The 16,119-nt window shown below is 36.7% G+C and overlaps 1 protein-coding gene across 1 annotated transcript; it reads left to right on the top strand.

Moving 5' to 3' along the window:
• Positions 1 to 10,653: 10,653 nt before the first annotated feature.
• Positions 10,654 to 15,467, top strand: LOC114728190 (GTP 3',8-cyclase, mitochondrial). Its single transcript, XM_028915099.1, has 8 exons — positions 10,654 to 10,807; positions 10,910 to 10,976; positions 11,911 to 12,531; positions 12,719 to 12,886; positions 12,976 to 13,167; positions 13,994 to 14,062; positions 14,872 to 14,956; positions 15,079 to 15,467. Exons 2-7 carry the CDS (start codon positions 10,911 to 10,913, stop codon positions 14,953 to 14,955), a joined length of 1,200 nt encoding a protein of 399 aa, XP_028770932.1. The 5' UTR covers positions 10,654 to 10,807; position 10,910; the 3' UTR covers position 14,956; positions 15,079 to 15,467.
• Positions 15,468 to 16,119: the final 652 nt, after the last annotated feature.

Below are 16,119 nucleotides of genomic sequence, written 5' to 3'. Positions count from 1 at the left end.
GTTGGTGTGCTGTATTGTCTTCATGTCCGGTGTGATGTGTACATAACCATATACGTCGTGCTCAGGTTTGCCAACTAATGTTTCATTTATAGGCAGAGAAGTCATTTTTTGTCATTTAGGGTAGTACGAATTTTTTATATATGAATATATAATTTTATCCTTTATTTATTATTGAGTTTATTTTATTTATTAAATAGACATAAAATTAGAAAATTACTAAATTTTAAATAAAAGTTAATGAATTTTAAAGTTTTTCTTGATTTATATAAAATATGTCAGAAGTGACTTATAAATAGGAGTAGGAGAATGTATATTATTGATCTTTTTATTTTTATATAAAAAAAAGATGATACTTATAATAATGGTATTTATATTGATATATTGATGGGTGTCACGTCAATTTCAATTTTGATACTTGTCAGTTTTTATTTATAAAAAACATTTGATTAAATTAAGTAAATAAAAAAATCAGTTAAAAATAATAAATATGTTAAAACTATAAGTTTTTTTCCTAAAAAATATCCTTATTTATGAAAGAGAGTATAAGGGAAACAATAAGAAAATTATTCAAATAAAGACAGTAATTATTATCTTATTCAAATAAGATAATAAATATATTGATTATTAAAATAAGTAATTAATGAGGAAAAAAAAAGAAACTAACCAGGACATTTTACAGATTTTCTTATAAATAGGAACAAGATGAAGATGATAATTGTTCTTTCATGATTTATTTTATATGGCTACGGATTTTCATCTTACCTAACTCTAGTTGCTGTCTATATTAATATTTTCCAGAATCTTATACTCCAATTACACTAAATACTTTCTTTCTAAAGTCTTGTTGAAATGTAAGTCATAAGTTCAAACTTTTCATAGAGGATACAATGAATATGTGAGTTATGTCAAAAAATTATATATATATATATATATATAATTTTATGCCCTTATTTTTATGCTTTTAAAATTTAAATAATGAAACTTATAAACTGATGACAAACGAGGTATTGACAAACACCCTTCAACTAACCTCAGAAACTCGCTGGAAAATATTCACACCCCCCTGCAACAAAACTGGTTAAGCTTCAACGGGGGAAAATATGAAAACTAGCAAATAAATTTATTATGCCCCAGTTTTTTAATTCAAGCAATTAACTGTTCAATTGAGGCTGGAACAAATTAAAGTGTTCAGCTCTCGTAACAAAAATATTTTTCAAAATTTGAATTCGTTTTTTTTTCCCCCTTACAAGGATAAGGTTGCTATCACCTCAATCAATTATTTGTTAATTAAAAATTATTTTTTCACTACGTGTTAAGTTGTTGTTAATGTTGTGTATTTTCTGAATTGAAGGAAAAATACCTAACATGCAAACTTTAAGATGCTTCTGTGCACTCTTGTACCATTTTCAGTTTTATCCAAATTAATGAGCCATGAAATTAAAAATAAAATTGACATAAACAAATAGATAGGTTGCCTAGGAGCAAAAGAAAGCGACAATTGAAACTGACTTATAGCTAATGCAACTTCAAAAGATTTTGTAATTTATTTGATTTTTTTAATTTTAATACAATCATCTCAATGCTAAATATTATTGTGTTAGATTAGAAAATTATCAGTCTCAAATCAAAATACTCTTCTAACATGATCTTTTTCATCAACAAGTAATGAATATTTAATTAATTCATCATTGATAGCATGATGAATTATTACTACTAGAAAGAGATAATTTCAACGAGAAAGAATGACCCAAAACAACAATACCTTGAGTTTAATTTATTTCACACCCTCTTGCACCTAATCTGTGGAGTTTAACAGAACTGGTAAGAAATTTGTGCCAAAGTGAGGGCAGGGAAAAAAAAGTGAAAAACACTCTTTACCTAACTCCAAAAACAAATGCTCTTCCTCATTGCAACTATATGTACCTAATTTTGGATTTCACATCGCCCTGCAACAAAATTTCTTCGTAAAATTGTTTAGTTGAAAGATACAAGGACATAGTGAAATAAAGTACCTTAAGAGTGAAACTTCCATTGAACAAGCTTACATGACCCTCCCACACACGCACACTTAACTCGATTTATCTGTCCTTGAAAAATCAAACTTGTATCAATATTTCTAGCCTTGCCTTGTAATTAACTTGTGAGGGTGCCTTCCAAGCGAAAGTTAGACCCAAGAAGCATGCTCCCTAGTTGAGGATGGTTCTGCTTTGGCACCCCAATTCCTCAAGTTTCTGCAGAGTAATACTTTAGGCCTCTCAAGTGCAAGTTATGAGAAGTGTCTCCCCAATTGGTTGAATTTACTGATATATATTTGACACTATCTGCGTCCAAGATTAAGTGTCTTTGAAGGTTTTCAGCTTTTTGCACAAGAATTAAGAGCAGACCTTATCTGCCTAAGAAGTTTTAACAGAGTAAAGGGTATTATGGCGGGAATATCATCTCAGTTTTTATCAAAGAGAATTGAAACTACTTTTCTCCTCAGTTGGACCAAACTACTACCTCCGATTTTTAACTCTACCTTCGACCATAAATATAAAAGCTAGTTGACTAATTTAAGTAGATTAAGAAAATAAGTTAAGTTAGTTATTTATAATAAATAAGTGTTGTCTTTCCTAAAATATCCTTGCTAATCAAGTTTATTGGCTAGAACTATTATTATCAGAAGGATTACCTTAAGAAAAAATACATAAATATAAAAGATAAAGTGAATTGGGGTCTTATATTTAAAACCAAAATAAAAGTCAAATGAGATTTTATATTAAGGACCGGAGGTAGTATAAGAGTTAAATAACTAATTTGAGGAGATTAAAAAAATTAGTTAAGTGTAACAAATATGTGTTAACTTTTCTAAACTGTCTTCTTTAATCATTTGCATTGAAACTATCCCTTGATGGGAACCCTTTCAATGAATAAATAATTTAGAGAAAATATTATAAATTTTAGAGACAAAGTAAATTGAGATTTTATATTTATGACCAAATTTAATTTTTAACTAATTCTTATATTAAGAATTAGAGTTCGTAGTTCAAAAGCACTTCACTATGAGCATCCAAGTTCAATCACCATTGTAACTGGTATAGCAAACCACTTGTGAGTAAAGCCATTATCATATTATTTAGAAGAGGAGATAGAGGAAACTGCTTAAAATCAAGACATGAATATCTGACAATCAATGAAAATAAAGACAAATTACCGAGTTTGGTTGATAAAGCTGAAAATAACAAGAAAATCTGAAGCAAACAGAAAGGGCACTTTTTGATCCATCTGACTCAACCAATTCACCAAGTACACCAAGGGGGGTTTTTTTTTGGGGGGGGGGGTGGGGGGAGCTCCAAAGCCTTCAGTCTTCACCGTATGTAACATTCTTATAAAATTGCCCGGCCACTATTTTTTTTTTTTGGTAAACAAGAGGGCTAGAGCCCAAACAAGCTAAAACAAACTAAAGGGGACTTGATCCCAAACACTCAGCATCACACAAAGTCTTCAAATGAGACGGACAAGTAGCGAAAAGAGAAGATTTGGATAAACCTCCCTTGGCCAAAGCATCAGCAAGTTGATTCTGCTCTCTAGGAATATATTTTAATTCAAGGTCCCAATCATAAGCCATATATTCACGTATCTGAAGGCAAAGTAAGCTCTCTGAGTTGGTGCGCGGCTCCTTCTTGAACATATTAATAGAACCCTTTGAATCAGATCCTAGAATTACCTTTTTGAATCCAAAATCCCAAGCAAGTTTGAGACCCTTGAAGATAGCCCACTGTTCAGCTTCAATGGTAGTGCAGTTGCCGAGAGCCTGAGAGAAGCCTGCTATCCATATGCCTTTACAGTCTCTTAGAACACCCCCACACCCAGCTTTCTTCAAGGATGAAGTCATAGCACCATCCACGTTTACTTTTATCCAGCCTGAGTATGGAGGTTTCCAGGAGCCCCCACTTATACTGGACAGGTTTGTTCTAGCTTCATCCTGGATCAAGACATAATTTCTCCAGCAATTTTCGATGATTCTGCTGGATCAGGAGGCTTTTGAACGTCAACACCAAACACCATCTCATTCCTCCATAACCAAAGTTTCCAAGTAGTAACAGCCCATTTTAAGTCCCAATTGTCATCTTCATATATACCCAAGTCTCTTTTCAAATTTAAAGCAAACCAGTTTTTTAAGGGAGAGTTGAAGAATTGCACATAATACTCTGGTCTGATAAGCTGCCTCCACAACTGCTCGGCATAGACACAATCTCTAAGAACATGTGAAACACTTTCCACCTGACCATTGCAATGAGGGCACATCGATGAAGCAGAGGACCATCTACTCCTCCATTCATTAGTAGGGAGTCTATTATTGAAAGCTACCCATAGGAACACCTTAATACGTTCTGCACCTCTCCACTTCCATAACGCCTTGTAGACGTGGCTATAAGTGTTGGGAGGGCTCTCCTCTATCATGTAATAGGCACTCTTAACCGTGAAACTTCCCTCAGTTGTACCATTCCAGGATAAGATATCATTTCCTGCTATTTCCAAAGGCGGCATCAAGGTAATTAGTCGCTGGAAAATATCACTGGGAATTACAGATGCAAGTCTTTGGAAGTCCCAAGACCCATGCTTAACCCACTCATTCACCTTACTTTCCATCTCAACTTGGGTGAGAGATCTAATACACACTTCTTTAATAGTTCTATTAGTCAGCAGCCACTTATCAGTGAAAAATTTTACCAACCTTCCATTCTTGACATTCCATTTAGATCCCAATTCAACGATTTCCTGCTGTTGTGAAATAAAATGCCATAGGGGAGAATCCCCATTCTTGGCATCAAGTAAATTCTCCTCATTCCTGAGCATATATTTGTTAAATAACACATCTACCCAAAGTCCTCTGGAACCAGATATAAGTTTCCAAGCAATTTTTGCCCCGCAAGCTCGATTTAAAGAGGATAATCTCTTGAGTCCCAATCCTCCATGATTTTTTGGCAGAGTAATTTGTTCCCACCCAATAGGGTGAAAACCATGCGTTTTATGGCTTGTGCCCCAAATAAAATTTCTCTGTATTTTTTCAATTTCAGTACAAATTGATAGAGGAATTTTTGCAACCTGCATAGGATAAAGAGGGATAGCACTAATAACTGACTTTGCAAGAGTGATTCTACCAGCCGTTGACAAACAATTTTCCTTCCAAGTGGCAAGTTTGGACTTGATTCTATCAACTATATAGTGGAAAGTATTGGATGGGTTCCTCCCTCTGGTGATTGGAATCCCAAGATACTTCCCAATTTCTGCAGAAACAGACATGGCTGTAATATCACAAATCTTCCTTCTTATAGTAGTAGGGACCTTTGGTGAAAAGAAAATGGAAGATTTGCTCTTATTGATTTTTCCTCTTGAAGCCTCACAGAAAACATTGAGGCATTCCATCATGCAACCAGCTTGTCTCTCAGTAGCTTCACCAAACAAAAGGAGATCATCTGCAAACATTAGATGAGAGATAGATGGTCCCCTTCTAGTTATCATTATTGGCTTCCAATCTTTCCTACTAACCGCATCACAGATAACATGAGACAATCTATCCATGCATAGAACAAAGAGCGGGGGAAATAGGATCCCCTTGTCGAAGACCCCTTCCAGGAGAGAAAAATTCAGTTTGGGAGCCATTCCACAAGACATTATAAGAGGTAGATGTAACACAAGACATAATCAGATTGATAAAATTAGTCTCCATCCCAGTCTTCATTAGAGTCTGCTTTAAGAAGTCCCATCTAATACGATCATAAGCTTTTTCAAGATCAATTTTCCAAGCCATGAGACCTCTTTTTCCTCTAGTTTTTTTTTCATAATATGCATAATTTCTTGCCCCACAATAATATTGTCTTGAATATGTCTCCCTTTGATGAAACTAGCTTGATTTGGAGAGATTAAATCATCCATAAGGTGCTTCAATCTACTAGAAATCACTTTAGTGATGCACTTGTAGTGAACCGTGCATAATGAGATAGGTCTAAAATGGCTGATCATGTCAGGATTATCCTTCTTAGGGATCAGGGAAATAAGAGTCTTGTTGGCCTCAGTGAGAGAAACATCCCTTTTGAAGGTATCTTTAACAAATTTGCATATAGAAGAGCCCACTTTACTCCAATTTGATTGATAAAAGATTGGAGGAAAGCCATCATAACCTGGAGCTTTGTAAGGACCCATAGAGAAAATAGCGTCTTTAATTTCTTCATCAGTAGGAGGTTTATCCAATTGATCAACATGAAGGTTCTGATTCAAAGGAAAAGATGCAGTGGTTTGCAACGAATTTGATATCCCACTTTCATCTTTAAATAAAACTTTAAAATAATTCACCACCAAAGCTTTAAGTCGATCCTCCTCATCGATCCAATCTCCAGAGTCATTTTTCAGAGCTAACACTCTATTCCTCCTTCTTCTAAAATTTGTCTTCAAATGGTAAAACCGTGTATTCCTATCCCCCTGCGCAATCCAATCAGTTCTAGCTTTTTGAAACCATTTGATCTCCTCCAATCTAAGGATATTCTCAAGCTCGTTCTGAAGGTTTACTTCCAGATTACATAGAAAGTTAGAATGGGGGTAAGCAGCTGAGTTTTGAATTCCACCTAACCGAGCCAGAATGTGCTTTTTCTTATTTTCTATAAAGCCAAACACATTTTTATTCCAGCAATACAAAGACTGACGCAGGGACAGCAAGGCCTGGTTTATATCTTCATCATCAATCCAATTTAAGTTTAGAAAATCTATAAAGTTCTCATGAGCAAGCCACATGGCCTCAAAACGAAACGGTTTAGGATTTCTTAAGTTCCTAGTAATAAAGTGCATCAGAATTGGGTTGTGATTTGAGAAATGAGTACGAGGCAATACTTTAACTACACAATCAGACATAGCAGTAAAGAAAAGAGAATTACCCAGAGCTCTGTCCAGTCTGTCGTACAGCCTAGCACACCCATTTACTTTAGGTCCCTTCCAAGTGTACTTCGGACCATTGAAACCCAGATCGCAAAGGCCACACTGATCAAGTTGTTGCTGAAACCAATTCATGCGTTGGACATTACCTCTGCTTCCACCAGTCCGCTCATTCACCGTAATAATATCATTAAAATCTCTAATCACAGCCCAAGGTTGTATTATAGTTGCAGACAAGGATTTCAAACTTCCCCACAACAAATGACGGTGGTTCGAATGAGGGATTGCATAAACAGTGGTTAGGAAAAATTTGTTCCTTCCTGAGAAGGAGTAGTCCAGATGGAAGAACTGTCTATTCTCTTCTAATACTGTGACTTGAATTTGATTGCTCCTCCAAGCTACTACTAAACCACCAGACCGTCCCAGACTAGGAATAACCTTGATGCCATCGAAACCCATGGACTACAGAACGTGGAACCTTTCTGCTCTGTTACACCGAGTCTCAGCAAGGCAAATCAGGAGAGGTTTTGGCCCACTACACACTAGTTTTAGATTTCTTAGGAGCCCCTTATCACAGGACCCCCTTGTATTCCAATATAAGATGCTATCCAAAAACTATAAAGGGATCAGAGCAAATTCTCGTGTGAAACATCAAGGCCCAATAGGAAATTGGGTCTCTGGCACAATGGAGCCCTCACTGCACTGGACTTGTTCTTCACTCGCCTTTGGGCTTAAATTCGGAGGCCCAATATAATGATCACCAGGGTCTACTTCTTCAATTCGAACTTGGTTGTAATGCCTTTCCAGAGCATTAGGTTGGGTGATGACTAGTTGATTATTCTGATCCAAATTCTTTTCTTCCCCCACAATTTCCATATTTTCCTCGGCTAATTCCCTTCCCATATTTTCCCCCTCTATATTTTCTCCCATTGAAAGCATCAGAACCTCGCCACCTTTCCGTTCCCTTCTCAAAATATCATCTCGCATCATTTCTCTCGTTCTCTTCTCACTTTTCCTTTGTATTTCTCTGTCATTTGTCTCATTTACAGCTTGTAGCATGAAACAGTCCGTATCTTTAGTAACGACCACCTGTTTTTTCTGAGTCACTTTTCTCTTCCCTTTCCAATGTCCTGCAGAGGTAGTGCTCTGAAATTGTGGGCGTTGTAGGGGCACCTCTTGTACGATTGGTTCAGCTACGACACCGTTGGTACCCGTATTGTCCGAAGGCTCCTCCACGTCAGCTAGCACACCAAATCAAGATTCTCTGTTTCCCGGCTTTGCTATCTCACCTTTTCCGTCCTTGCTTTTCCGTTGCCGGCGAGTTTTCTGAACTATTCTCCATTGTTCTTGTTCGTTTCTAATGCTATTATCCTCACGCCTTTCATGGAGACCCGCTTCATTTGATTTGTTTACATCTGCTCCTTTTGTTTCCTTCATCTTTGCTTTCTTTGGGCATGTATCATGTCTGTGACCATAAATGCCACAACTGGTGCACAGCATATGCAATCCCTCATACTCTAAATAATACTCTTCACCATCAAGAGAAAACCCTGACATCAGTTGTTTCCCTAAGTCCACCAAAACGCAGATTCTTGCATAGTGACCGCGTAGCTGGCAAGAGGTATTCATATCCACTCTAATCGTCTGTCCAATCCGGTTTCCGATAATTGTGAGCGCCTCCTCATCATAATATTCAAGAAAGATTTTTGGCATCCTTACCCACACTGCAACCTTGTTGATGGAAGCACGTTCTGGTCTGAATCTAGGTTCCCAAGGCCTCACAGTAAGATAGTGATCATATATCATCCACGGTCCTCCAGTCAAAGCATTGAAATAGTCCTCCCTATTTGATAGCTTGACTATGAAAAAACCATAACCTATATTGATAAGGTTAATCACTCCCCTCCTTGCCCACATTGATTGTAGTCGAGAGTACAGGGCTTTATAGCCAATGTGCCTATCCAACAGTTTCACTATTACAGCTTTGTTCCAAGACCTATAAAGTCTCTTCTTCATTCTACCAGAGAATTCAAAGGTGGGAAAGTTTCGGTTGGGGTCTTCAATAGTTCTATATATAGGCTCGTCCATATCCTGATTAGTCTCTTTTGAAGACTTCTCAGACATAGTATCGTCAGAGATGTTTCCCAAGGCATCATTGTTATCCTCCTCCCCCTCCGTCAAGCAGTCATTTGGGTCTGTACCCTTTAGTTTATCAACAAAGGAAGGTCCACTAGCATAGAAAATATTTCCCTTCTCACCAAGTTTTGGCCAATGACCCTTTAGGATGCTTCCCCCCTCTTCCATAGTAGCATTCTTGATTTTCTTCGAACTTCTCACTAGTAAATCATCTTCCTCTTGAGAGGAAGGAATCTGGGATGAAGGCTTCTCGGAGAGAACAAGCGCCATTTTGAGTCACTGCACTTTTTGCCCGGCCACTATTCAGCGTCTTATGAAAGTGGTCTTTCAATTTGTCTGTACTGATATATGGTGCCCCAAACTCTAAAACCATAGATCTCATCCAACTCACACCCTTCTGAACAAGAAAAAGTCAAAAGAAAAAGCATGCACAAACCTGATATGGTTGGTAAGGATCTGCAAAATGACTAGCAACCTGAATTGAACATTAAGGTAAATCATAATGAAGAATATCAGAGGCATATGGAAAAGCAAGTATATTTCAATAATAAAAAAATTTCAATACTATCTCACATACTTATGATGACAGGATTAAAATGTAAGGATTATATCAGAGGCATATGGAATAATGGAAAAATGCTTGGATCATCAAATCCTAACATGTGAGCATAGTTTGCAGTATAATCTAAAGAATCCCCCATGGATTTTTCTTTCACTGCATAAATTAAACTTGAAGAATATGGGTCAACAAGTTCATCTAAATGTTAGAAACTAGCAGATGGAGAGTCAAACACCAGCAAGAAGCTTCCTTTGAAGATCTAATCCTAGCTTAAATAAAGTAAACTCCAATTAATCTCTATCTAATCTAACCTTAAATAAAAGTCAACTCTTCTGCATCTTCCCCTGAACTACATGCATGGAAGGAAGCCTTTGTGAATTATGATTGAATTCGGCATAGGTGCACTTGACCCCCCGGGGGGGGGGAGAACAGAGAGAGACCATAAAATGATGTTTTGGATGGTCTAGAACTGAGCCTTCTAATTTATTAACTGAAGTTTCAATTTCTTTTAATATATCTGCAACTTTTATTCAAAAAGAGATGAAACGGAAAATCAAGGATAAGCTGCTAATTTCTCATCACGTCACCTCTCTTAAGTACGATGTGGTCGATCAAAGGCTGGGAAAAAAACCTAATTGAACTAAACTGAACCTTCTATTTTTGAAAAATTATGCCTTTATAAAAGAATTTTGATCCGACCATTTTTTTAATTATCCGCTGACAAACGATACTTCCAAAAAATTATGAAATTGATTTCGATCATTTCGTTAGTGTTCTAATGCTATGACTTATGATGCGTCATTTGCGTTACGTGTAGGGAAAAATGAAAACGTGATTTTTTTTGCCATTAAAAAAAAAACGTGATTAAGGGGCTAACGGATATGCTTTCGGAGGTGGAAGGGGAATTAATTTCTTTAAAATTACAGGTTTAAAATTACACGTCGCCGGCAATCTCACCTTATGGCTCCAAGTTTCACTGACCAACTAGCTAATTGCTTCTTTGGTCTTCCAAGAGTCTATATCCAGCGAATCCAACCCTCTCTCTCCATCTATATATATGTAATATGCTTTGGACTTTGGCTCTCCGACATGGTCAAGGGTCCCCAAAACTCTCAGGTCCTTGCGATTCTCACTTCCCCATCTCCCCTTTCGCCGTTCTATCGGTTCCAGATAAGGAATTTTGAGTCTTTATCATATCTTCAGGTGATGCTTCTTTCTTATATTAAAAAAACTCTGTCTTTCTTTTTTATCTTTTCGTTTTCCTCATATTTTTGTATCTGTGGTCTCTATCATCTCTGAAACCAGGATGAGGCGCTACTTATCTAAATTGAATGACTGGCGTATTGGGCTCAAACAATCAAATTTCTTCCAGGTGGTGGCCTTTTCTTTTGCTTTTTGCATTGGGTTTATCATTGTCTTTATTTTTGTTTTTGGTCACACTTATTTTGTTATCTGAATGGTCATGCTATATTTTGTATTAAAATTTAATGGATGGAAACTCTTGGATCACATTATCAACAAAGCTGTACGAAGCGTCCATGTCAAACTCTGGTAGATTGCAGTCAGAATACGTTGTTCCCCTAGCCTAACAAGAACAGGCCATCTACTTATCCGTTGCAATTTTTTTTAACGTTTTTGGTTGCTTCTAATTATTTTCACTCCTTACACCCTTCCAGTTTCTATGTTTTGTATTACTCGTATATTGCCTATATCTAGCACACTAATGCTTTTAAGAATATATGAATATCTGACAGATCCCTCATCAAGCATGATTGAGTCCTTAAATAAATCATTAATATTAATGTCTTTTGTCAAACTTGAAATACACAGAATACCCCCTTCCCACCCCCCGGGGGCGGCGGGCTCCAGCTGGTTTAGTCTGTGTCATTTGGTGGGGGCTGTTTAGGCCATAGGATTGACTTGAATTATTATGTATCTGTCCCTTGGGTGATGTATTTCTATAGCATTCCCCTCAAGACATTACTATTCTCATATTTTTTATCCAATTTCACGTTGACAGAAGAGCATCTCTTGTGTTTGTGTGTTTTGGATCATCCAGGTGGAGGAAATCGCGGAGATAAAATTACAGAGTCGCCAGTTCTTTCTACATTAATTACTTGTTTTAATGAATGCATGAATTGAGTATTTTTAGTGCCCCCACTTGAATGATTGATGATTCAGATTTGCCTTTTGAGAATTGATTTAGCGTCCAAGATTGTCTTCTTTCTTGTTAATCTTAAGTGTGGTTGAAGCTAGATTTTGGAATAAAAGAAGTCTAGCTAACACTGCTAATATAATTGCAACAGGTAAATTGTGAAATTGGATCATTATTTGCCTCCAGAAATAGTAAAGATCAAGCTTTGTTCAGTGGAATTTTGAAGCAACATGCAGCAAGAATGTATGCCACATCTTCTGCGACATGTTTCGAAGATCAGCCAAAAGATAATTCTGACTCTGACATGTTAGTAGATTCCTTTGGAAGGTTGCACACTTATTTGAGGATATCCTTAACAGAGCGTTGCAATTTACGGTGTCATTACTGTATGCCAGAAGAGGGTGCGGAGCTCACTCCTAGCCCTAAGCTTCTAACAAGGACTGAGATAATGCGGTTAGCAAATCTTTTTGTTAGCTCTGGAGTGAACAAAATTCGTTTGACTGGTGGGGAGCCAACCGTCAGAAAGGATATTGAAGACATATGTTGGGAGTTGTCAAACTTGAAGGGACTGAAGACATTAGCCATGACTACTAATGGCATAGCCCTTGCAAGGAAACTTCCTAAGCTGAAAGAATGTGGGCTTACTTCTGTGAACATCAGTTTAGACACTTTGGTGCCAGCAAAATTTGAGTTCATGACAAGACGCAAAGGACATGAAAAAGTAATGGGTTCAATCAATACTGCCATAGACCTTGGATATAATCCAGTTAAGGTAACTTTTAGTCTTATTTATTTATGTATCTTGACGCATTCAATTTATCACCTCCCCTCAAGTAGTTATCTTTTTGCCTAATTATTGAATCATTCAAATAAGTTTTATAGCCTTGCATAACTTCTAAAAGTTTAATGTCACTCGGGATGCATTTATAAGCTGTTTAGCATGCTTCCTAATGTTTCAGGTCAACTGTGTTGTAATGCGTGGATTCAATGATGATGAAATTTGTGATTTTGTTGAGTTGACACGTGGAAAGCCGATTAATGTCAGATTTATTGAGTTTATGCCTTTCGATGGAAATGTGTGGAATGTTAAGAAACTTGTGCCCTACTCAGAGATGTTGGATATAGTGGTAAGGTAGAATTCTGACTGCTGATTGAATAGAGTTTTGAAGTTTTTCTTACAGAGATCCCATAGTTTTTAACCATCATCATCAAACAGGGGAAACGATTTACAGGCTTAAAGAGACTTCAGGATCACCCAACAGAAACAGCGAAGAATTTTACAATAGACGGGCATCAGGGTACAGTTTCATTCATCACATCAATGACGGAGCATTTTTGTGCTGGTTGCAACAGATTGCGATTATTAGCTGATGGAAACTTCAAAGTTTGTTTATTTGGTCCTTCAGAGGTAAGCCCAATTCTATCTGTTAAGATTATGTGTCTGCGATTTATGCCACGTGATGGTGGTAACTTGAGTATGATTTGTGATCTTGGATGGTTTTGGAATTATTAATGTGATTAGCAAATCAAGGAATGCATAGTTGTTGGTTGTGGAAAAAACTCATAGGCTTTCTATGTCCAACTGGGTTTTGGAATCAACTGCTGCTAGTGAAGCAGATTTCTAGCAGTTTGTCTCAATATCAAACAGAGAAATTACAATTTTAAGTCAGAACTTTGAACTACCGATTCTATTGTGAATTCTTACATATGATGGATTCCCTGTTTTGGAATCAAAGAAAACTATCAAAGAAATTCAAATTGATTGGCGCAAGTATTGAATTGTTGTTTACAAATTCTTTAGTCTTGATTATACCCTGCTAAAGCTGGAGCTGGTTTGTAAGAATTGGACAATTCATTCCGCTGGTGCTTTTAGGGCCAACCTATCAATTTTGTTCTCGTTTTCCTTCTCTGGTTTAAATGACGGGATCTTCTTTATTGATGTGCTGGTGTCATGCTCAATCCATTCGACAAGTGGTTTTGCACAGCCCACTTGATCAGTTTGTTCATGTCCTGTTGACTGCAGTCGATGCTCCTTTGTTTTCCTGACTATAATTCCCTGGCATCTTCTAATTTTTCTCATACAGATATTTCTTTCTTCAAGGTTGATGAGCATTTACTTTTTCACACGACAAAATGATTTTAAAAGCTATTTGTCTTTCATTTATGGTGTCAGACAAAAAATTCTCTTTTGGCACATATGCTAGATGTCCTTACATGCTCTGATTCTCTTGCAGGTTAGCTTGAGAGATCCTCTTCGACGTGGCGCAGAGGATCATGAGCTTAGAGAGATAATTGGGGCTGCGGTATGGTTGCTTAATTATTATTGAAGCATTCAATTAGCCTTATTAAAACTTCATGTTACCGCTTGTATCCGTATCAGGTCTAGCATACTTTGTTAGCATGACTCTCATGCAAAGATGGCTTCATACTGTCATCATGCATACAGTCTTCATGTCAGATGTTACATTTCATATTTGCTTTAGTCGGAGTGGCAGATACTCCTGGCCCCTTAACCAGAGGTCTCAGTTTCGAGCCTTGGGATGGAGCAACCCCTGTTGGGAGACTTTTGCCCCCTTATTGGGATCTCCTTGAGGCCGAACTGGATTAGTCAGTTGCCAAAGGCACTGGATACCGGTGGTGTATCACCTGAAAAAAAAGATTGTCCGTCATGGAACCATGTGGGTGTAACCTAGTGGTTATACCAAGTGGTGGATGAAAAGCATCCTGTGGCCAGCCATTTAAGACAAGGGGATAAGTCACTGCCACTAGTAGTGGATACCTTGGTACATACAAAAAAGGGAAGGAAAAAAAAAAATTGTCGGCCACGTACTACTTAAAAGCATAAATGACAAAAGTAAGGCATGGTTTTCAAGTGTTTGTTATGGATATTAAATCAGCTGATAAAAACTTGTTAATTAGGTATATTTTACAGTTCCACATCACATATTGAGGTCTTCTCCACTTTGTTGTGTTTGTATTGTAGAACCTGAAACCAAGAACCCAAGAAACTCTTGCTAAATTTCTCCAGTTATTAGAGCGAACTAAGCATATTGAGCTATCAGAGGCATCCTGTACTATTATGTTTCTGAGTAATGTGTTCTGGCATATGTAGGTGAAAAGGAAGAAAGCTTCACACGCTGGCATGTTTGACATTGCAAAGACAGCAAATAGGCCCATGATACATATCGGGGGATAAGGTCTGGTTATATCTACTGTATACTTCCTTTTTTTTTTTTTTAAATCAATGGCAGGCATTTAATCTCTTTGAAGATTTGTGCTTTGAATTTCTGAGATATAGTTTATTTGCTTCTGGTTTTAGGTATTATGACAAAAGATTGTTATATTTGAAGCGTTGAGATGAACAGGGGCAGAGCATCCCTGGGAAGAAACAGCCTCGGTTGGAGTATTGGCGAATGACTAAGCTTCTCATTTGTGGTTCTTTTTCACTGTATGTAGAAATATTGGTCTTGAATTTGATAAGAGATCCCTTGATCTAACTTAATGGCTACCCCCATGAGATTATATGGGCAGTACTATAGACATAGGGGTTTGGTTAAGAAGCTGGTTGATCTCGCACTAAAATGTTATAAAGAGCTTCGGTCTTGTAAAATGCACTTGATTCTGATCCTCATCGTTGACATTTGTACCAAGGTTCCTTCCTCTGTAATGAACCTGAGTCTTATCAATGAATAAGATGATTTGCATCAAGATGAAGCTACATGCAGTCACCCAAAAAAAAAAAAAATGAAGCTACATGGGATATCAAGAATGTTTTCTACTGAGCGATCGACCAAACTTCTTGTCTTTGAATCCGCATTCGTATATTGGATACCTATTCTGTTAAATTTTTATTACTTTTTGTGTGGAGGAAATACCAAATGATTCAAATGATCATGCATTTTGGTTGTATAATACTCTTTCCCATCCTTGGTGTAAAACATAATTTGTAAGATGTATTTTACATGCTTATTATTTTTTTTTAAATTAACCCTATTGATATTTACTCAACAATAATCAAATAAAAAAGGGAGGGAGGGAATCAATAAAGATTATGGGGTCATATTAATTAATTTAACTAGCATTTTTAATCTATTCAAATTAGTTAATTAGGTCTTATGTTAAGGATGAAATGAGTACTTTAATAAGTGATGGACCATCTTGTACCTATTCCTAGTTTAGTTATATATAGAGAAACAGAAAATTTAACAAGTCATATTATTCATAAAGTATAAATAGTACAAATCATTTCTTAAATTTTATGCAATGCTTTAGATCTACAGGAGTTAGAAAATATCAAATAATAATTTATATATTGATACATTGAGAAAAAGAGTGATATAAGAAAGAAATATGCGACTGG

This window comes from Neltuma alba, unplaced genomic scaffold, assembly GCF_004799145.2.
Source record: "Neltuma alba isolate B1F8T4 unplaced genomic scaffold, ASM479914v2 tig00000375_pilon, whole genome shotgun sequence".
Classification (NCBI taxonomy): domain Eukaryota; kingdom Viridiplantae; phylum Streptophyta; class Magnoliopsida; order Fabales; family Fabaceae; genus Neltuma; species Neltuma alba.
Note: the sequence above shows the minus strand (reverse complement) of the source record. Positions and strands in the feature narration are given on the sequence as shown.